Source organism: Tamandua tetradactyla, chromosome 23 (genome assembly GCF_023851605.1).
Source record: "Tamandua tetradactyla isolate mTamTet1 chromosome 23, mTamTet1.pri, whole genome shotgun sequence".
Taxonomy (NCBI): Eukaryota; Metazoa; Chordata; class Mammalia; order Pilosa; family Myrmecophagidae; genus Tamandua; species Tamandua tetradactyla.
Window position 1 is genome coordinate 12,542,008 of NC_135349.1, and position 22,536 is coordinate 12,564,543.

General features: G+C 54.9%; 1 protein-coding gene across 2 annotated transcripts in view; it reads right to left on the reverse strand.

Moving 5' to 3' along the window:
* CASTOR2 (cytosolic arginine sensor for mTORC1 subunit 2) overlaps positions 1-22,536 on the reverse strand; it is a 62,968-nt gene that overhangs the window by 20,957 nt on the left and 19,475 nt on the right. For both annotated transcript variants that reach the window (XM_077141002.1, XM_077141001.1), the window contains exon 2: positions 4,645-4,715. In XM_077141002.1, the coding sequence (XP_076997117.1) occupies positions 4,645-4,715 (71 nt within the window). The remainder of the gene's footprint in view (positions 1-4,644; positions 4,716-22,536) is intronic.

Genomic DNA, 22,536 nt, shown 5'->3' on the forward strand with positions numbered 1-22,536 from the left:
CATGATGACACACTGCTGGGCCCCATTTACAGGCAGGGGGCTGTGCTTTGGTGAGGGCCAGTCACGGAGGCCAGTTCAGCACTGAGTGGGCCCCTCTAGCTCTGGATCTAAGATCCTGCCACTACCCTGACATCAAGGCAGGGGCTGCTGCCGACATCACCTGGGTCCCTGCGAACACCCAGCACCTAGGAGTGCTTGCTAAATCTGCAGAAGACCAAAACGATGCAGACGCCCATCCCCTCCGCACAGACACTATCCAGCTGAGCTAAAGAACCTCTGCAGAATTTCCACGTCAAACAGAGAACCTGTCTGGTACATGTGATTTATAATCCACTCCCTGCCTCCCGCTCCCCCAAAGGAGCCGCGGTGTACATGGACAGCTGCTGGTTTCTAACCAGGAAAGCTTCATGCTGGCAACGTTTCTGGTGAGCAGCCACCGAAGCTTCCTGGCTGAGGCTGAAGGTGGCCAGGGGAGGCCCTGGGGTGAGAAGCTGACTTTGTGGGGCTGAGATGCAGAGCTGCCCTTCACACCGCAGGCCTGGGCAGCTGCCCTCCACGGCCCCCACCTTCGTCCCCCTTCTGAGACGGGGCCTCCGAAGAGACTCCTTGGAGGCTGAGGCCTCACTGCTTGCCCCCTGCAAACCCTGCTCAAGCCCCCACCCCCTTTGCTGGCCAGGAGCCCCCACCACCTTTGCTGGGCTGCAGCTGGACCTTGCCATGTTTGGAAGCCAGCACCTCACTTCCCGCTGGAAGCTCCCTGCGGGAATTTCCTGCTTCGAGTCATGGAAACTCAGGCAAGTTCACGGCAGTCTTCTCCCTTGTACAGTGGGACCTTTCAGGCCACTGGAATGATTCAACAAGATGATGTATCCGCTGAGCACTGGTGGGGAAACTGAGGCACTGCACCATGTGACCAAGGGGAGTTTATGTTGTATGCCTCCCCCACCCGGGGCACCACAGTAGGGAGTGAGAGGGGCTGACAGCTTAAAAATACGCTCTTTTTCTTGGGCAGCAATGGACATCCAAGCAGCCGCTGGGCCCCTCTCTTCCCAGTGGAACCTGCTTGCCCATCCTACGTCCTTCGGACAGAAGGCTGAGACGACAGCCCCTGCGTCATCAGCTACACTCCTGCCACTGGGAAAGGTTGGGGGAGGGACAGGGCGAGGCCATTCCAAGTCACAAGGTCATTAGGAACAGCTCTGGGCAACCCCAGGTTGGAGAGGTTGTGGCTTATTCCCCCCTGGGCCAGTGGAGGGTCTCAGCCCTGGACCTAAACACCTCGATTTGGACCAAACCTGCTTATGACCCCCAGGGAGGGCCCTTTCTCTTTAGTACACATCCCAGGCAACTCTCCCCCGGGTCCAGCCTCAGTGACTGTCCCAGCTCCACAACCTTCGATGGCTTCCTCCTGCCTATAGAGTAAGGCCCAAACTTGCCTGGCTTACCTCTTTTGCTTGAACCTCCAGCCCCTCATCTCCTTTTCATAGGCTAGACCTGGCCCCTGCTTCTGCCCTGTACTCAATCTCACTCAACCTGACATGTTCTCTCCCTTCCCAGGCTTCCTAGTTCTTCAGAGCCAGCTCTAATTTCACCTCCTCCAGGAAGTCTTCCTGGATCACATGACTGCATGAGAAAAGGTCATGCTATGGAAGGCTTCCCACAGTCTTCTGGTGGTGGTGGGGTGGGGTTGCTGTTGGTTGGGAGGGGAGCTCAGGATAAAGTCCCAGGTAAATTCAGATCTGGAATCTGTTGAATTCTCACTGCCCAGCCTCTTTGCTTGGCTTCTTCCTTCAGGCTCCTCCTCTAGGCAAGGCCCCAAGATCAGTTGAGACCGTTCGCTGGCTCCCTTTTACCCTCAAGACCAAGTCTCAGTATCTATTCCAGCCCTTTCTAGCCTTGCCTGGCCTATCTCCTCCTCCTGCCCTTCTCACACTCTAACTCCCCAGGAATGCTGAGCTACCCCGTTCTTGGAAACCCCAGCAGCACATGCGTGCTGTTCCCTCTGACTGGGGGCTTTCACCTGGTGGGATTTTCCTATTTGGGTTCACCTTCAGCATCACCTCCTCCTGAAAGTCCTCCAGGACTGCACTCCTAACCACTGGGCTGAGTATCTTCCTCTGTGGATGCTGTAATTCTGGCTCCTACATCTTTCTCCTCTGGGACCATAAGGCCTGAGGCACAAGCCCCTGCACCTCCTTGTTTGCCCTGCTTGGGCCCCAGCCACGGAAACAGGTGCAAAGGACACCAGTCATAAGGCCTTGGGCAGGTTGTATAACATTCCTGTGCTTCCGTTTCCCCATTTCTAAAATGAGGATAAGAGAATTTCTTGTGCTTAGAACAGTGTCCATCTGAGAGAAGCACTGACAGGCTGGTGAAATGAATCCATATGTCAAGACAGTGAGTTCAAGTCCAAACTTTCTAATGTCTCGCTCCCTGTTCCAAGGGTCCCTCCCATGGGGTCTCCTGCACAGCAGTACTTCCTTTGTGGCCTGGTCACACAGCACCGCATTCTCCCCACCTGCATGGCATCTACTCCATGACAGTTCGACAGTTAGTGATGTCATCAGTTGCTGGCAGGATCTGAGGCTCACGGGGTCAGAGCTCTCGTTCCCAGCGGCATCTCTGAGCCCAGCGAGAAGCTGGCACCTAGCAGGGGCTCGGTAAAGGTTGCCTCCTGCCACCCCTGGGGGCTCAGAGTAACCGGCCCCTCAGCCCCGAGGCATCTCCCTGGTTACTGACAACATCGCCAAGACGGCCTTCTGGGCCCTGAAATTCCAGCCCACCAGGGACCAGGGTCTCCCTTTCTCCTGGCTCACAGAGTCCCTCCCATTCGCTGCCCAGAGAGGTAGAGCGTTTGCTCTATCTTGGGCAGATCAGAAAACATTCTCTGGGAGGTTCCTTCTGTCTCTGAAGTGCCATGATTCTCAGCAGCTCTGCTTCAAGGTATGAACGTCCATAAATAAATCAAAATGCATTTGGGTTGTCCAAGAAAACAATCTCCATGTGACTTGCGTTCCGCAGTTAAGGCAGTGGGTTGTGTTTGTGGCTCCTGTGCTCAGCCTGGGGTGCTGCACCCAGGGCAGATGCTGAGTAGATGTGTGCTGAACGAATGAATGAATGAATGAGCAAGCGAATGAATGACCAGACAGATGCCTTTGATGAGGGGGTCAGGGCTTGCCCTTGGGCACATTGCACACTCTTTGCACACTCTCTCCCTTTGCTATGGAGCAGGCAGCACACACGGCATGTCCCTGCTCTGGCCACACAGCAGGGAGGGACACCTGCAGCCCCTGAGATGCAGGGAGGCCAGGCCCAGCCCCTCCCCTGGCTTTCTGCCCAAGAGCACATGTGAGACTGCCATGGACCATATGGGGGCAGGTAATTTCTTGGGGACTTAATGTCCTCACTAACACAGAGGGTCTCACACGGCTGTCCCACGAGCCATAAAAAAGTCACCTCCAACCTCCTCATGCCAATCCTACAAGATGCCATTGTAGGAATTAACCTGAGAAGACTGCATGCTTGGGCAACCCAAACACGTTTTCCTTTCCTAATGGGCACTCATCTCTCTAATGCAGAACTGCTGAGAATCACAATACCTATGCATGTAAGACATTTATAAGCTTACATTAAGAACAACTTAAACTTCTAACTGTAGGCAACTGGAGAAGCAAGCAGGACATATCTACCACTCTGTAATAACATAGGGAGTTTTAGGTTATAATGCTCAAAGTCAAAACAATTCTATACATAATACGATCATAGGTAAGTTTTAAAAAAAAAAACAGAGCCAATAACCTGTGCATAAAAAAAGAGCTGGAAGGAAACACCCTGAAATGTTGGTAGCAGCTGTCTTTAGGGTAGGACTATGGTGCTTTGAAAATGCCCACCGTGTTGTATTCTCTGCATGTCTGGAGGAATGCAGCTGTGGCTTGGAGCCAGCAGTGGCGTTGCAGTCAGCCTGGGTAAAGCCCCTGCAGCTCCCCCCTGGGTCCTCACTGACAGAGGGCAGACCATAACGCCTCCCGTAAACTGACGTGCGCTCATTAGCACAGTACCGGGCAGCCCAGCAAACATCCCACAGATGTTAGTTGTTACTTTACAGCAGGACAAACATAATAAACATAAAAGGATCTCGGGGGAGGGGGACACAGGGAGTGGCCGCTAATGGGTACGGGTGATGAAAACCTTCTGGAACAGGAGAGTGGGTGCGCGATGCTGTGAATATACTAAAACCACGGAACTGTCCGTTTTAAAATTAAAATGGTGGACGGGATGGTATGCGAAGGACATCTCAGCAAGGAGAGAAAAGCAAAAATAATAAAAGAATCGTGATCAGAGCTTCCTCCAGGAGAGGTGTGAGAATGGAGGACATTTGGAAGCATGCACACAGTAGGCACTCAATAAAGCATGCTGCCTCTCTTTCTTGGCTGCTTTACTTCTCTGCTGGGTGCCACCAGGCCGTATTGACCCTTTTACCTCTGGAGACTTCCCAGGGTGGCTCGGCCAAGGACAGAGGAAGAGAAGGAAGCAGACTCTGGGGCTTCCTCACCGACCAGCAGGTGGGGACAGAAACCAGGGGGTGGGCAGGCAGCATCGGCCTCGGGCCAGTCTGCAAGCCCCCACGGTGGGAGGGCCACTCACCCAGGAAGCCCTCCTCGTCCACAATGATGGTGTAATCCTCAGGCGTCTCGGTCAGACTGAAGAACTTGCACCTAGGCCGAGGACAAGCATGGGACAGCACGTTAGTCCGGCCCCTGCTGGGGAGACCTCCCTCTGCGGCAGCCGCCCACCCGCTCAATCCCTCCTCGGTCGCCGGGGAAGGGTGGCGCAGCGGGAGGTGGCTCGGGTTCCTCTGAGCTCTCTGCCAGGGTGCTTGTGGCCTCCGGTAAGCTCCTGGACTCTGCCTCTGCCCTGCACCCTCTTTACCCCCCAATTCTGACTCAGTAGGTCACGGCTGAAGCACCCCCAATCTCTGGGGACCTGTGAGCCAGCTTCCCCCTAAGGTTCCATCCAGGCCTGAGAGTCTTTGATCTGCATTTTTCTCAGGGGAAGGAGGCAGCCAAAAGGGTGGCTCTTGGAGGGGTTCTTGTAGACCAACTGTCTTTTGAATGCACCTTGTGTTCCCACCTCAAGGCCTTTGGTCGCTGTCCCCCTGCAAGACTGTCCAGCCCCCGGGGTACTTTCCTTCCTCAGAAGGATGTCTGTGACATTTTGGGGACAGGAATTCCTGCACGGCTACATGCCACCTTTGGAACTACTGTCTGGCCCAGAGTGTGCGCCGCTTCCTTCCCCCCAAATCTAGACCATCGAGTCCCCAAGAGCCGGGATGAGGCACTACCCCGTTCTCCTGCAGCTCCTCCCCGTGGGCCTGGTTCCCAGCACTGGAGTGCCTGGCTCTGTGTCCAGGCAGCCCTTGGGGGAGCTTTGAGGCTTGCAGTCACTGGGGGCCGGGTGCCATCCACCCCTCGAGGCCCTTGCCTTTTCCCCAGCCAGCCAGAATTGCCCGGAGCACCCCAGGTGCGCCCGGAGTCACCCCACGCCCGAGCCTGCGCGTCTACAAGCAGTGGCTTGGAGGAAACAGGCCCACGGTTTTTATCAGACGTTGCCACTCTGCAGCTCGAGGCCACGCGTGGGCTCCGTGCCCAGTACGTAAAACCCATCCATCACGAGAAACCGCCCAAAAAGAGGCCCAGCAAAGAACCCAGGCAAGGGCCCAAATATCGTTTTCACCAAGCTCCAACTGGAAAAGGAATCTGGAAGCAGACCCAGAGTTGCAGGGGCCGGGGGTGGCAGGACGGTCCACAGACCTCTCTCTTCGCGGGCCCTCCCCTCCCGCCAGCCACCCTGCAACTGTGCCGTCTTGTCAATGGAAACCTCCACGGCATCCACTTTTTTTTTTCTTTTTTAAATTTTTCCCAAGGGTGTAGAGCAACTGGAAAATTTCATATGTTGCTGGTGAGAATGAAAAAATGGTACAGCCACTTTGGAACATGGTTTGGCAATTTCTTATAAAGTGAAACACACACCATCTGAGCCAGGATCCTATTCCGAGGTATTTACCCAAGAGAAATGAAAACATAAGAACCCCCACCCCCACCCCCCTGCAAAGGCCCATGCACAAATGTTTACAGACCTGATTTGTAATCACCCAAAACTGCAAACCACCCCAATGTCCTGCCTTCAACTGGGTAATGGATAAACGGTGACGCCTCCGTACCCTGGAACGCAACTCGGCAATAAAAACAAAGGAAATACAGAATCGTGCAGTAACATGCACGAATCGTAAACGCATTTTGCTACGTGAGAGAAGCCAGCCTCAAAAGGCTGCTTACTGTCGGAGTCCACGGATAGGACATTCCAGAAAAGGCAAAATTATAACGATGGAGAGAGAACACATTTGTGGCTGCTGGGGTCCGGGGGAGGGCACTGGGGAACTTTTGAGAGGTGATGGAACTACGGCAAATCTCAATTGCGGTGGTGGTTACATGACTGTTTGCATTTGTCAAAGTTCAAGACACTGCGTGCTCCAAAGGTGGATTTCATCGTTTGTAAATTATGCCGCAATAAAATGGACATGAAAAGGAAAATGCTTGCGCTCGGGCGCTAATGAAGCAGGCATTCTCTGCCCCGATCATGCCCAGCCAATGGCACGAGGTTGTTTCCCTGCAGCCCTTTGGTTTTCAAATTACATCTCTGTCCCTGCCTGTCTCCTATCCAATTTGCAACTATTGCTGGGACAGATGAAATCTGTAATTGCTTTGGGGCCGACAGCAAATTATCACCTTCTTAAGCGGCCAGCATTGCCCTGCCTAATGTGGTCTGGCCCAGCTCCTTCCTAGGGACCTGCCTGTCCTTGGATGGAGGCTGGGAGCCCCTCGAGGCACCGGGTCCCCGTGCGCGCAGATCGCTGGTTGGGGCAGCTATCACCTCTTGTCTGCGGGAACCCTGGGGAGGCACGCGGACGTGGGGCTCGCGTGCCCTCTGGGCTGGGAAGGATGCTCCAGAAATAGACCCCACGGATTATTCTGGAGGGCAAAAACAGCAGCGGCAGAAGGCAGCAGCCTGGGAGTAACTGGGGTATAAATGTCATTGATGTGACCCCTCTCCTGGGGCCGGGTGTCTCTGCAGCCTGGCCAGCTGCTGGACATCAATCTCAGGACACGCAGCCTGGTGTGGGCATGCTGTGGGCAGGTCAGACAGCCGCAGGGACCTGTCACTCTCTCCGGTCACCCAACTCAGGAGCCGGACCCCAGACTCCCTTGGCTCTCCCTCCCACCACATCCCACGCGGCTCTAAGCCCTTCCTTTTCTCCCCAGTCTTCGGGATCTGCTTCTCTCTCACTCCCACTTCCCTGCTGCAGCCACTCATGTGGAGGACTGTCCCGGTCTCTTCCCTGGCTCACTCCCGTGCTCTTAGCCGGCCTCCTTGCCTCCAGTGGTCGACAACGGTGCGTCCCACAGCCCAGCACTCCTCCCCCTCCTTGTTGGCTGGAGGTTTCTGGCTCATCCTTCAAGTCCCATGGATGCATCTTGTTGAACTCTAGTCTGACCTGCACTCCTCCCCCTTGCCTCCCACCACAGACATGGTCCACTCCGACAGCCTGCGGCCTCACTCGGTGCACACATCTACAAGGCTTCCAGGCCACCGGGATGGCTTGGCAGCTGGCGCATCACCACTCTACAGTTCATTCATTCTTCTCAGCCGTGTGAGGAGTGCGCTTAGAGCTGAGCAGTGCATAACCTGTGCAACTGTGCATGATGGTCCCGAGTGCTTTTGATAATCTATTAAAAATAACAATGTAAGGGTCTGTTCCCCTGTAGACCATAAACTGTGAGAGGTAAGGGCTGTGGGTTCTCTGTGCACACGCCTAGTGCCAACACTCGGTGACTGCTGAGGGAACAAGTGGCCTAGAGGAGCAAGCCCCTGTCCCAAATGCCAGAGAAGTTCCCATTGGAACAAATCCCTGCTTACCCCCACTGAAAGTCTCCAGTCCTAACCACGCCCTCTCCAACGGGCCATGGCTGAACCCACATCCCCAAGGTTGGGCCCCAAGTTTGTGACCCCCTGGTGCTCTACCACGGGGGTGCTGCAGAGAGACCAGCACGTAGCCAGCACCTCCCCTGGTGTCATTAGGAAACTGGGGAGCGGGAGGAGGACTCTGTGCCCCTGATGTGCCCCTTAGGAAGCAGCAATGGGGAAGAGACTGCAGCCTGGTGAAAGGAAACAAGCTGTGGCCATGCCGTCAAGAGACCCAGATTCCAGTCCCACTTGGCATCTGTGGGCCACCAGACCTCTCTTTCCCTGGAAAAGCACATTTCTTGGCGCAATGAGGGGACAGGGCCAGGGTGGACTCATTCCCATGAACGGGCCTCGTGGAACCCAGCCAGTCCCACCGTGGGAAGGACGTCCGTGAGGCCATATGGGCTGGCTGGGGATGGTGGGGACAGGGAGGTCTGTTCTCAGAGGCAGGCCGCCTTGCTGGGGAGGCTGGATGGAACACCTCTGAGGTTCCCTGGAGCTGGGTCCCACTTACTGAACCCCACGAAACAAGCCTGGCCTTAAAGACTCTGTCCGTCTTCCCAGCAGCCCCCCTCCACCAGGACAGCAGCGTGGGGTGATGACACTGCTTTGTGACCGGAGAGCCTGACTCAGCCTGAAGCCCCCAGTGAGGCTGTGCTGACCCCACCTGGCCCCTGGCTCCCTGACGTGTCATGCCGAGACCAAGGGAGTTGTACACATGCTAAGCACGTCTGAGCACAGGGCCCGTGCAGGTCAGGGGGAGTCCAGGAGGGGAGCCCGACCAATTGTCCCTGTGTGTGAGCACCCATCAGTCTCTGCCTTGTCTTCCCCATCACTCACTGGCCTTCTGGGGCCCTGCAAGGCATGCACCCCGCTTCCAGTGCTCTCCATCACCACAAGGACCCCCCCCCCCCCCCCAGTACAGCCAGGGCTCTGCAAAGGTGCCTTTGTGAGACTCCATTCAGAGGACCAGGGGCCCTGGGAGGCGAGGGCTGCAGGTGCAGGACGCCGGACCCTGCCGAGGTCACCTGATATCACCTGCTGGCTAACCACAGAACTGGTTCATGCTTGGCCAGCCCTGCTTTGAAATGAGCCTAAAGATTCTCACCCAAACTGGCCACCCAAACCACAGGGGCCCACCAGCAGGCCTCAAAACAGGCTTTGGGCCCTTCCCAAGCACAGTTCACACACCACCTTGCTGTTTTGCTAAGGCAGGTCCTCCTGTACCTGTGAACAGCTGTTCGCTCACTTCGAGTCATGGCGCAGCTCGAAAAGCCAGGGGTGTTCCTTGCAAAATGCTGTACATGCAGTCTGAACAAGGGAAGTTTAGCCATACCTTTCCCTGGAGTGTGTCACAGCAAGGAGGGAGAGGAGCCAGGCTCTGTCCCTCTTCCAGAGATTCCCTTCCCCTGCCGTCCTCCCTCGGCTAATACCTTTCTGTTGTGGAACACCGACACGGGGCGTGGGGAAGCTGCAGCCTCATACGTACTCCCAGGGCTTCTCTTCCCAAAGGAAAACCAGGCAGGATGGAGCGTGGCAGGCTGGCTTCGTTCTCTCTACCAACTGTGACTCTTTAATCTGTTTCTCCCGGGGCTTTGACAGGTCTGTCATATTATTTACAGTTCACCTCTGTTGTCTTTTACAATTAGAAGCTGCTGGGGCTGGGCTTACTCAGAAAAACTACCTGCACAGGTTCTGCAATTTAAACGGCAACCTGAACAGGAGGCTTTTGACCCTGCAGAATGGAAACAAATCTGCTGGCCTCCAGAGCCACCAGAATCCCATCAGGCAGTGTGGGGGACGGTGTTTTGCAAATTCGAGGGTGAGATGCAGAGGCAGGACAGCAGAAGAGGTGGATAAGAGCTGATAGAATCAGAAAGGTCTAGGTCCCCCACCCCACCCCCGGTGTTCCACACCCAGCAAACAGCCTAATTCAATGGACAGATCATTCAGTCATTCAACAAACATTAAGCGTCTTTGGGCATCAGGCAGTGCTTCAGGTGCTGGGGGTGCACTGTAAATAAAACAACTGGAATTGATCAGGGAGGGGAGGTACAAATAGTGTGTCAGATGGCTGTGAATGCTGAAAAGAAAAAAGAAAAAAAAAAGGGGGAGAAGGGGGGATGGGATGCGGAAGGAGGGATTTATCATTTGAAATGCAGTCAGGAAGGGCAGGCCCACGGGAGACCTGCAGCAGGTGGAGGAGCGGTCTGCTGTCCTGGGGAACCCCGAGGGGGTCAAAGGTGGGCAATGCCAGGTGATGACGGCAGAGGCAGCGGCAGCGGCTCACAGGGAAGGGAGAGATGCTGCCCTCTCTCCTCGCCACCAAGGAGGGATGCTTGGTCGCCGTTCTGAGGACGAAGCAGGGAGACCAGGCAGGAGGCTGTGCCTTTATTTTTTTAAAGGATGCTGGTGGGAGGTGACAGCCCACTGTCGTGGCGGCTGGTCCTGGGGGATGTGGGTCTGTTTGTGGCCAGAAAATCATATTCCTGGTGTAGAAATATAAAGTCTTCCGGGGACAGTGCTGTCAGACAGAGCCGTTCCGCGAGGGAGTCAGCAGGCAGGGACGGGACCCTGGACAGCGGGCTGTGCTCATGGAATTGCCTCTGGACTTGGCCCTGATCCACCGTATCAGCACTCCCTCCTCCATAGAGACCCGGGAAGGGGAGGAATTCGGGGAGGGGCATGGGCCTGCCCCTGCCCTAAGGGCCAAAGCACGGACCGGGAGGGCAGCAGGGGCGTTCGTGAGCCCAGAGCCTCTGGTCACCATCTCCGATCACCTCCCCAGCGATGACCGTCACGTCCCTGCAGCTGTTCCTTCCCAGGTAGGTCGTTCCTAGCGAGACAGCTGACCTGGGATTCGGGGTCCCTGGGCCTGGGATCTGGGCTTTATCAGTGTCAATGGAAGGAATATGCAGTATACGTGTTCCCATTCTACAGGTGGGAAAACTGGGGCTCAGTCAGGGGAACACTGTGTCCGGAGGTCCCCCGCATGCTCTGTCTCAGAGGTGGGTGCAGCCAGAAGGCCAGTGAGGATGGAGAGCCACAGGGGCACGTCCCCGATGACCCGAGTCCCACCCCATCTGTGCAACAGGAGACAGGGACCAAAAATTCGGGAGTGTCTGTTCTCAGTAAGAAAAACCCGGATACCTGTCAGCAGGGCAGGTCTGCACACAGCACAACATCATCTAGTGTCAAAATGAACAATCTTCAGTGATGCCCCCAAAACAGGAATGAGTCTCAGCAACAGAACACTTATGAAGAAACACGTCCCTAAATGCCACATAGAGCATGACACTCTTTCCACAGGGTTAAAAGCAACTACAATTTTAAAAACACACCTAAAGGTCCTGCGAACTCTTAAGAACACCTAGGGCTTGAACTGAGACTCTACAAAGATTTCATGCCCTAGGTTTGCCTTCATGGAATCTATAATTTCCGGAGGGTTCCCAGGTCAAATAAATCCTGAAACTCAGAGGGACAAGCCTCTCCGAGATTATCAATTAATTACATCCCCCTATTCTTTAGTGTGGTCACCCTCTTCAACATGAAAAAGTCAGAAGGGGCATTGCCCAAAGATCCCAATAGACTGGAAGGATTAAAGGAGAAGGAGGCATAACAAAGAAAACAGGATTTAACAAACGAATATGGCTGCTGAACCACTATACTCATATCCCTTCTAGCCTCCCGTGTTTTGGAGCAGCTAGAAAGAAAAACCTGAGATGGTGGAATGTAGCACATGACAAACTTTGGAATCCATTCTGAAACTACTTGTTGAAGTGTGCTTTGGAAATTATTGCTTTTTTCTTTCTTTGCTTTGTATATGTTATATATGTTTTTACAATAAAAAACTTAAAAAAAAATACACCTAAAGGACTACAAATAGTTGCAATATAACTTCATAAATAGGAGAGCAGGGGTGGGAGAAGGCAAGGGACAGAACAGGGAGTTGTCACAGCTCATGGTGAGCCGAAGGGTCCCACAACATCCTCGCCTTCCTTCTGGGCGACGGCTGTGTGTGTTTCATTACATCATTAACATTAATGACTTCGGTACAGAATAAAAGTGGGCGCCACGAAGATCCACGATGGATGGAGCAGATGAGCCTGCAGGCCACTGGGGCAAAAAGCAACGGCTATCTCACTCCAGCCAACACAACAAGCAAACTCACCACCCTCCCACCCCGTCTACGTGGGACATGACTCCCAGGAGTGTGGACCTTCCTGTCAATGTGGGACAGAAATCCTGAAATGAGCTGAGACTCAGCATCAAGGGATTGAGAAAACCTTCTTGACCAAAAGGGGGAAGAGTGAAATGAGACAAAGTGGCAATGACTGAGAGATTCCAAACAGAGTCGAGAGGTTACACTGGAGGTTATTCTTACGTATTAAGTAGATATCACCTTGTTGTTCAAGATGCAATGGAGAGGCTGGAGGGAACTACCTGAAAATGTAGAGCTGTGTTCCAGTAGCCATGTTTCTTGAGGATGATTGAACAATGATATAGCTTTCACAATGAGACTCTGTGATTGTGAAAACCTTGTGTCTGATGCTCCTTTTACCTACCTTATCGACAGACAAGTAGACATATAGATTAAAAATAAATAAATAATAGGGGGAAGAAATGTTAAAATAAATTTAGTAGACTGAAATGCTAGTGATCAATGAAAGGGAGTGATAAGGGGTATGGTATGTATAATCTTTTTTTTCTGTTTTCATTTTATTTCTTTTTCTGTTGTCTTTCTATTTCTTTTTATGAATTGATGCAACTGTTCTAAGAAATGATGATGATGAATATGCAACTATGTGATGATATTGTGAATTACTGATTATATATAGAGAACGGAATGATATGTTAAGAATGTTTTTGTTGTAATTTTAAAAAAATTAATAAAAATAAATAAATATATAGTACCAAAAACAGCCACAGCTACAGGCATGCCCCAGAAGGCAAAAATTCTGCGGAACCTGGATCAGATGGAAGGTTAGGCAGCAGGTGGGTGAGGTCGGGGGTCAGGGGTCAGGGGTCGGGCAGAAGGGCCGGCAGGATACAGCTGCAGAGCTGGAGCCAGAGGAGGCCTCTGGACACAGAATCCAGCAGGAAACAAAGCCAAAGAGCTGACCCCAAGGAGTGGTCAGAAAGGGGTCTGGACACCGGATGAGGCCAAAGCCCCAGGGCTGCCCCAGCCCCCATACCAGGCCCCCAACTGGGTCATCAGTCTGTCCTGCAGGCCAGTGATCTGGGGGTTCACCGTGGCTCCACTGATGTACCTTCATCCCCCAGCTCCGTCGCGGGGACCACAGACCCACCTGCATCCGGCATCCTGGCGGTGCCGTGGGGTGTTTTTGGAAACAGCCCAACTGTGGAGCTGGAGGGCCCGGGGTTTAAGTCACAGTTCGGATGCCCAGCCCAGGGCCTCAGACAATTCGCCTGGTCTCCGAGCCTGCCTCTCTCCCACCCACAGAGAGGGGTACAGTAGCCCTGCCGCGGGGGGCCAGGCGAGAAGTCCCACACCTTTGCAGATAAAGGCCCCAGGCACACAGGGGCCGTTCAAACAGTGGCTGGCTCCTTCCTCTCCCACTCCGGACATGACTGAGCTGACATGACTGGAAGCTCATTTTGATTTTCCATGTTCACCACCTGCAGCTTAGAACACACAACCTCTTCCCTCTCCAAGGATACCAACAGCTTTTCGTCAGCATGTTAAAAACACTGATTAAAAGACTTGCCCCTAAAGCCATCTGGTGCCCTCCTGCCCACCCCCCAACCCCAGGCCCCCGGGCATCGCCGCTCCCTGGAGGGCTGGCTATTAATTTGCAGAGAGGCTGGGGCCAAGCTGCCCACAGTTGTGTTGTCCCGTTGCCTGGCAACCCTGAGTGGCCCTGGCCTTGCTGGAGCCTCCTGGGTCACCTGAGGGCCTCTCTCACCGCCTGCGGCCACTCCCTCCTCTGTCCCCTCTGCTGCTGGCCTCGGGCTGCGGTGTCCTGGGCTGCCCTAGCCCGCCCCACACCACTCTCCTGGGCAAGAGGCCTCCAGCTCGGAAGTCGTCCTCCCAGCAATGGGGCGACCCTCCACCCTCCCCTCGCTGTCCCACCCGCCTCTCTCACCTCTCTAACCCTCAGCACCCCGACCTGCCCCTCCCACTTCCCGAGGCCCAGCAGGGAGGAGCCCACCCCCTCCCCGCAGAAGGTCTCTGAATTGCCACCCATCTCACCCCTTCCCAAAGGCCCTTCCCTTCACCCACTCCCACGCGCCTCTTCCCCGGAGAATGAGCGGCCGCCGCACCCTCGGCCTCTTTCTCTCAGCCCGCGAGCAGGCTCGCGTTCTCTCCGGCCTAAATAAAAGTCTTTGCTCATGCTCATGCCACCTCCACACAGGCCTCCACCTCCTTACAGCCCTCTACCACTGTCCCCGACTCACGCCCCTGCCGCCACCCACCGCCCAGGCCCTCCCGAGGGCCGGACCCACCGGTTGACATAGCCCTTTTCCCCAGACACCAGAACCTTCCACGTGGTCTCCTCCGACAGGGACGCCTGGCTTTTGCTTCCTGTCATGACCGCTCCTTCCCACACGGACAGTGCTGCAGGGGCCTCCCCTGGGGCCTGCCCAGCCTCCCGCGGCCGGTCCCCAAGCTCACGCGCTCCCACCGCGGCCCTGGCTTTTCTCCCAAGCTTCAGATGTGCGCGTCTCCACTTCCCCTGGAAGCGTCCGGGTGGCGCTTCTCACATCCACCCTCTGAGACGGTGAAAAGCCAGGGCCGCGGTGACCCCATTTGACAGAAAGAGAAACTGAGGCTGGGCAGGGTTGAGCCAACGACGGACACTGTGGCAACGCGTAGAGCTGCTGAAATGTCCCCTCATCCCGAGGGCTTGACCCTAAAGACCCGCTGCTGTCCCGCCTTGGCCGGGAGCTGCCCCTACCCTGCGGCCGAGAAGCTGAGTCATCTTGGAGAAAAACATTCTCCTCAATCGCCGGCCGCCTGTGGACAGCCCGGCTGGCACTGGAAACTTGATCTGTTTACCCTCAGATTCCTGAGGGCCGAAGGAGGCCCTGACATGGGCCACTCCTGGGCATCCTGGGCAACGAGCCTCGGCCCCGGTCCGAGCCCTGCTTGGGTCACAGCCCTAAATCTTGCAGGCAAAGGGCAGGGGTGGGCAGGAGTGAGGGGAGGGCCACCAACAGGTGGACGTGTCTAGCAAAACCCACCCTGGGAGGTTTCAGATTTGTGAACCAGAAAAATGAGCAAAGGGAAGAGAACTAATTTGTGGGGTGATTGAACACCAGTCCCCCTTTAAAGCTACACGGGAAGGCCCTTCCTACGGCCTTAGAGACAGGCAGGCTGGGCACAGGTGATCACTGAGGCAAGACCAGAAGGGCCTCTTATGCTGCCTTCCCCAGGGATAGAAACTCTGCTCTGAGGCATCCCAAACACATGGTCACCCAGCTTCCATTTGCATACCCCTAGAGATGGGGAGCTCATTCCTTTGCACGGTAACTCAGTCTGTCCTAGGGTAACTAGTTTCTAGAAAGCTCTATCCATGGGGCCTCCTTTTAACTGGCACCCCACTAGTCTGAATCCTGCCCTTCGGGGACCCACAGATTTTCACAGAAATATGTGCATCTCCAGCTGAGAAAGTGACAGTGGCCCCAGCAGGGCCATCACCTGTTCTACACAACAACCTCCAGCTCTTTACCGAGGAAATAAAAAGGCTGCACATTGAACTCACCTTACGAGCTCTAAAAACTATCAAGGCTGGGGCCCCACCCCCAGAGGACCTGCTGAGGGGGTAAAGCTCAAGTTGGAAAACTAGGGGGATGGGCAGCCTCCCTCTCTCTCTCTCCCCCCCCCCCCGGATGTCTGGGTCTTCCTGGTCTGGAGAGGCCCCTGGCAGGTTGCCCTAACCAGCAGCTACGGCACCACACATTGAATTCCTGGCGGCCCACCCTGGGCGAGTGCCTACCTGCAGGGCTGTTAAATGAAGTGGCTGCACCTGGCCCCACCCCACCTGCTCCCATCTTTATGTCTGCAGATGTCCATGGGTGGGGGGGGGGGGGTGATGGCATGTTCTTGGCCCTCTGAAAATGAGACAGAGGGAGACGGGATCTGCTCACTAGCCACACTCCCAGTGCTGCTGAAGTGTATTCCACATCTGTGACTGTTAAACCAAGCCTGGGAGGATAAGCACCCCATGTTATAAAGTGAGGATGACTGTCCCACTGCGGGAGTGATGATGTCAAAACCCGGAGTGCACTGTAGACCCCTTGGATGCAAGGTGGGCCCTACGTAGCACCCTGGCTGGGTGTCTTCGCTGGGCACAAGCCATGCCTGGTCACCACAATGCCAGCAAGGGGAAAACAAGGGAGACCAACTGCCTTGGAAGTCCTGCATCCCAGGAAAGCCATCAGTCCTGCGCAAACCAGGGGGGTTAGCTCCCCATCAGGAGGAGACAGTTTCTAAAGTCCTGTTGTCAGGGACCAGCTTCCCTCACGTCCTTCCTGATTAGCATCAGAAGAGGGAAGAAAGCTTTCACCTTGGAGGACTCATCTCCAGACCCACACCAAGGCTCAGAGAGGGGAAGGAGCTGCTGAGGCCTCAGGGGACCTCACAGGAACCAGAACCGGGACCAGGAGACCCAGCCCTCTGGTGACCGTGAGCCGCCGGCGTAGGTGGGAGTCCCGTGCTCTGGCTGCTGGGGCCATCATGCCCTCGGACCAGCAGCCGGGCGGGGCCTGGCCTCTGGGTGGCCCCACTCCTGGGCACACGAGGCAGCCCTCCCAGCCTTCTGCAGGTCTGGCCCATGGCACGGAGGCCTGGGCAGATCCCACACAGGCGCTTCCGCAGACTCATCTCCACGTGCCGTGGATAAGAGTATGGGGGTGACTTTGGAAGCAAATGCACCTGGGGTTAATATCCTGGCTCTGCCACCTGGCAGCTGTGTGACCTAGGGCAACTTACTTTCCATCTCTGAGCCTCTCAGTTTAGTCATGGGTAAAGTGGGACCTGCCGTGACCCCGCGCCTGGATGGCCATGGGAAGGAAAGCAGGGCTGAGTGTTGAGGTGTCAGGGCCGTAATTGTGGGTTTGGAGGGACGGGTGGTGTGGCAGGGGCTGCAGACTCAAGGGAGCCTGAACTTGCCATCTCTGCCCATCCCCCACCCCCCCTAACTCCCTACCATGGGCTTCTCCCACGTACTCTGGTGGGGGACCCACCCAGAGCCAGACCCTGCCTGGGCGCCATCCTGGACTCTCCACTTGCCACTCCTTCCCTACAAACTGTCCCTCGCCAATCTGTCAACCTCACCACCCCACCCTGAATCGACCCCTTGCCTTCCTCTCTGCTGTCACCTCAGGCCTGGCCCTCTGGAAGCCAGCAGCCCTGTCCATCTACTCGCCACAGCTCAGGCAAGGAGTGGGGCACTGGATTACGTACCCCAGTCTAGCCGTGTTCTTAATCTCAATCCACATTCCCGTTGGTGTGAACCCACTATAAACAGGGCCTCTTGAAGTGGTTATTTTTAGTTATGGTGTGGCCCAACCGTCTGAGGGTGGGTCTGAAGGCATGTCCCTAGAGGCCTTATAAAGAGAACCCGAAAGTCACAGCAGTGAGAAAGGAGAGGACATCACCAGAGGACAGGAAAGGCACGGAACTGAAAGCTACAGTCCTTGGGGAGAAAGCCAGCCTTGCCGATATCTTAATTTTGGACTTTTCCTAGTCTCAAAACCATGAGCCAATAAATCCCCATTGTTTAAGCCCATCCATCATGTGGTATTTGTCATAGCAGCTGAGACAAACTAAGACACAACAGTTTTCTTAAAACACACATCTGAGGCTCTCACTCAAATGCCTTCTATGACACCCCACGATCACCAGGTCGACGCCAAATTCCTGGGCCCAGCTCACAGCATCGGGTGACTAGGCCATCTCGCTTTGCCTTCCTGCCCAGCCATACCTGGGCACTGCAGCCCTGTGCCATTTTCAGGTCCCTTCTTGGGCTCTTCCACCTGCTGGGCACCCACCTGGCACACTCCTTGCTGACCTCCCTGCCCTGGAGCTGTCCTTCGGCACTCAGGGTAGCACCTTCACTGACCCCCTCCCTGGGGACTCCCTCTGCACTGCCCACCTACCCTCACCACTGCAGGCAGTGTCTAGTGAGATGCATGTGCTATTGCTGGGATTACCTGCCCCCACCCAGCCAATGACACTGAGGACCAAGGCTCCTTTGTCCTTGCCACCCCAGCTCGCGGGCCCCATCAGCCTTGGCATGTTTGATGATTGACTGCCACCTGCCTGAGGCCGTGAGGGAGCTGCCCCTTGCCTGGGGGCCTGCTGGGGGCTGGACAAGAGGGTGGAGGGGTGAACCACTGGCTCCCTGCAGGCCTAGGCCCCAAGCCCCTTCCTTCGTTTAGCGTCTCCAGCTGCTTGGGCAATTTCCCGAGTCCCTTCAGGGGTCATAATCCTATGTCTCCCCAACATCTAACTACAGGAAGGCAGCACCTCAAAGTGGGAGGGCACTTTACAGGTAGATGAGCCTGGCGATTTCACACCTTCCAGCTCACCGAAACCCCAAGGGACATCAGATGGTGGTCAGATGCATCTTTTTGGGGTCCTGTGCAACCTGACACGATATACCAACAGGTGGCCGGTGAGCCAGGTTAAGAAGGACCTAAGATAAATGCCAAAAAGGGGCATCAAGGCCTCAGAAGTTGGGATGGAGGTGGAAAAGGGGAGTAGAGACTGGAAGGGGGCACGGAGGAAACTTCTGGAATCCTGGTGGTGTTCTCTTCTGGCTGTTACCCAGAGTGTGCTCAGCTTGTGGGAATTCACCCAGCCGCTTGCCCATGACTCTCACATGCTCCTCTGTTAGCCCCTGAGTAGGAAAGGAGAGGAGCTGAGAGGCAGGCTGGCAGGAGGGAGGCCGGCGGGACAGCGGCTGAGGTTGAATGTTCTTTCCTCTTTCCTTGTCTTCTGTGGGTCATCTGGGCCACACTCGAGCAGTTGCACTGAGTGGTCCATGCCAAGGTGGCCTGAATGGAAGCTACAAAAGCAGCTCAAGCTTCCCTTGCAGAATTCCAGATTTGTGCAGGAGTTTGCATGCCCTGCCTCGGTGTCCCCAAGCCCACTGCAAAGCCTGCCCTCTCCTTCTGGTGGGGGGCAGGTGGTCTGTAGCCACTGGCTCAGGCACTCTGTGCAGAGACAGTGTCCCCTGCCTGGACAAGACGGGTGGGGGGGTTCTCCCCCTAAAAAAACCAAGAACACAAGACAGTGTGGCTCAGGTTAAGAGCCGTGAAATAAGAGTTCAGACAAAGGACAACGTGGGTGGTCGGGACGCGCAGGGAAGGGCTCTCAGGAGATGATGCTTCGGCTGAGGCTGGAACAGAAGAGGTCCAGGGATGGCAAACGACAGGTGCAAAGGGCCCATGGAAGGGGAAGAGTCCCCTAACTCCAGGAAAAGAAGGCTTTACAGCAATGCGCTGACAATTCCACAGCAGTGAGAATGCAGAAGATTTTCTTATACTTTGTAGCAGAAGATTATACAACAACCAGATACCCTTTCTGTAATGCTAAAGAAACCCTAAAGGTAACCCATTACCTGGGTGCACACACATGGGACAAAACTGCAATGAACTCACTAAGTTTATTTTTCAGAACCTCCAGATGGTTCCTATGCCAGATAAGTCCTGAAACCCAGAGGGACCGTCAATCAGTTGCATTCCCCTACCCCATGATGGTAATGCCCCTTTTCAACATGAAGCTAGAATGGCCATTGCTCAGATATCCCTAAAGATCGGGAGAAGGTGCAAAGGAGAGGGAGGAGCTGTAACCGAGAAGACAGGATTTAACAAACGAGTATGGATGTTTAAGGCTCCGGTGTCTCAGAGCAGCTAGAAGGAAACACCTGTAATGGTAGAACTGTAACCCATACCAAACTTTGAAATCTGTTCTATAATTATGTGTTAAAACATGCTTTGAAATTTACCACATTTTTTTGTAAATGTGTTATATTTCACAACAAAAAATGTTAAAAAAAAAAAAAGAAGGGAAAAATAAAGGTGGGCGCAGGCGGTTTCATTAACTGTTGTGGTTGCAGCTGGGGGAGGGGCTTTGGGTAACTGCTCTCCAGACAGGGGTGGGAGGCCGTGCATGGATTCCTGAGAAGTGTGCCATGAACCAAGAATTAGGATTAATCAAACTCTGCATCTGAGATTCATTAAAAAAATAAAATAAAATAAAGGCATTGCAATGACCAGAGATGATTATAAGAAGCTCACTTTGGCTGCAGTGAGGATGCCACTCTTACACCTCACACCCGCCCTGTTTAACCTCTGAACTCCCCCCTCTGTCCCTGCTTGGGCCCCATTTTCTCTTTGGTGGGAGGAGTTGGACTAGGGGCTACAGGCCACCCGGGTTGGTGTGGGGAAGGAGCTGCTGTGACTCAGGGCCAGAGACTGAAGCCTGGGAGGCAGCCCTGGGGCCCTTGAGCTCCTCTAGACGAGCCTGGAGGGACAGCACATGCCCAGCCATCGTGCACCCCATCAGCACTGTCTGCCCAGTATGTGCTGTGGGGTGGGGGTGGGCTGTGTTTCTGCAGGTGTCCCAGGGACAGCCGGTGCAGGGAGTGGGCTGTGCTTCTGCTGGTGACCCCAGGTGCAGGGGCTGGCAGGAGGAGGGGATCCAGGAGGGGATCCCAGGCAGGGAGGAACTCACAAGGGCAGTGGCTGGGATGGATGGGAGAATGGAACCAGGAGAAGGAAAATGGGCGCAGATGAACTTTTGCATATTTGAAACCCAGGAACATTCTTTACCTTCACGAAGCAACATGTGGCCCTCTCAGTCGACTTTTCTTCCTAGCACTTTGGGAAAAGAACAGTAGAGAAATATTTTTCTGTTTCTGTACCCAAGAAACAGGTGTGTGCATACCTGATGACAAATGGCATGGGACTGAAGCAACCAGGGGCTCCCTCCTTGCCCAAAGGGGGCAGCCGCGACTTGGCCCTGATAAACTGTTGCCATGTGGGCCCTGGGTTGCAAGCTTTTCCATTATTTCAAGAAAAGTCGGAAATCCAGATTTTTAGGATTTCTCTCAACGTTTACATGCTGGTGCAATTATCTTTTTTTAGACACACTTGGGTGAGCCTAAGAAACCATGTTTGGCTGATGGACATCCCACTCTTCCTCTCAGGGTCCTGTGTTAGGGCAGCCAGCATCAATGCCCAGAGGACAGGGCCCAGGGAAGGGGCGGCCCAAGCCAGGGGCCTCGCCGGACCACTCAGAGCTCCCAGGCTGCCTTCACGGGCAGGTGAAGCAAAATGGGAATCAGATAACAGAGACGTGGCCCACGCCTCTGCCCACCTGCCAGCTCCACGCTGCTGAGCGCCTGCTGCTGCCCCTTGGGGCTCCTCCTGGAGCTCCAGCACCCAGGCCTGGGTGGCAGCACCACTAGCTGCCCCTGGGGTACTTCGGGCTGCCCCTCTCGCCCCTCCAGCTTCCAAGCGGAAGAGAGGAAAAGACATGAGCCTCTGCTCCCACCCCACCCCAGCGAGCTGGGTGACGCCGGGCCTATCACACGTTTCCCTTACATCTGGGTCCGTGCCTCCGAAGGCCAGTGGCTCCAGCTCTATCAAGCCGTAGTCCTGTTTCCTATTCTCCCTGGGCCAAGCACCGGGCTTGTGAGGGGTGCAGATGCGGGGGTCAGGGCACCCAGGGAGTGGCAGGGGTCGGGGTCTGGGGCCGGGGAAAGGTGTCTTGGAAGAGGTGGCATCTGAGATTTCCAAGTGGTGCCTGATGACATTCCTGGCACCCCATTCCCAGGCAGGGGGGCCCTTGGTGTTTCCCCAGCATCAGCCCCCTCAGGATGGCAAGTACGGCCATATGTGGCCACTTACCCCAATCCTGAACTAAGGCAGCCAATGCTAAAACGAACCTGGTATTCGCGCTCACTGACCCACGTGGAATCTTCTAGAACAGTGTTGCCCAACACGGCTTCTGAGGATGATGGAAATGGTCTATTTCAGCACTATGAGATACAGTAGCCACTTGCCACATGTGGCACTTAAAATGAGGCCAGAGCAACGGAGGAACTGCAGTTTTAATTTTATTTAATTGTCATTAATCTGAATAGTCACCTGTGGGTAGAGGTGACTGATGTGGACACAGTTCTAGAACTTCTCAACCTATTCCTGACTCAAACCCAGGCAGCCTGCACCAAAAACCCAGCCCGAGCACTCCCACTGACCTGCAGCTCGCGGTCCTGTCCCCGCCTGGCCATGCTACTGTACCTGACCCCTATGCCACGGGCCCTGGGCCCAGTATTCCCAGTTTCGATTCCACACGTGGTCCCTGCTGCTGGGAATCTCCCCGAGGCCCTGGCACAAGGCAGTGTCCCAGGTCTGCTGCTCACATCCCCACCTCTTTCTTCCAGAAAAGTCTTTTCATTCACTCAGCCCACAGGAGAAAACTGCTGGCATTTACACCAAGCACTTTTAATGAGCTCAATCCTGAGCCAGGAAGAAAGG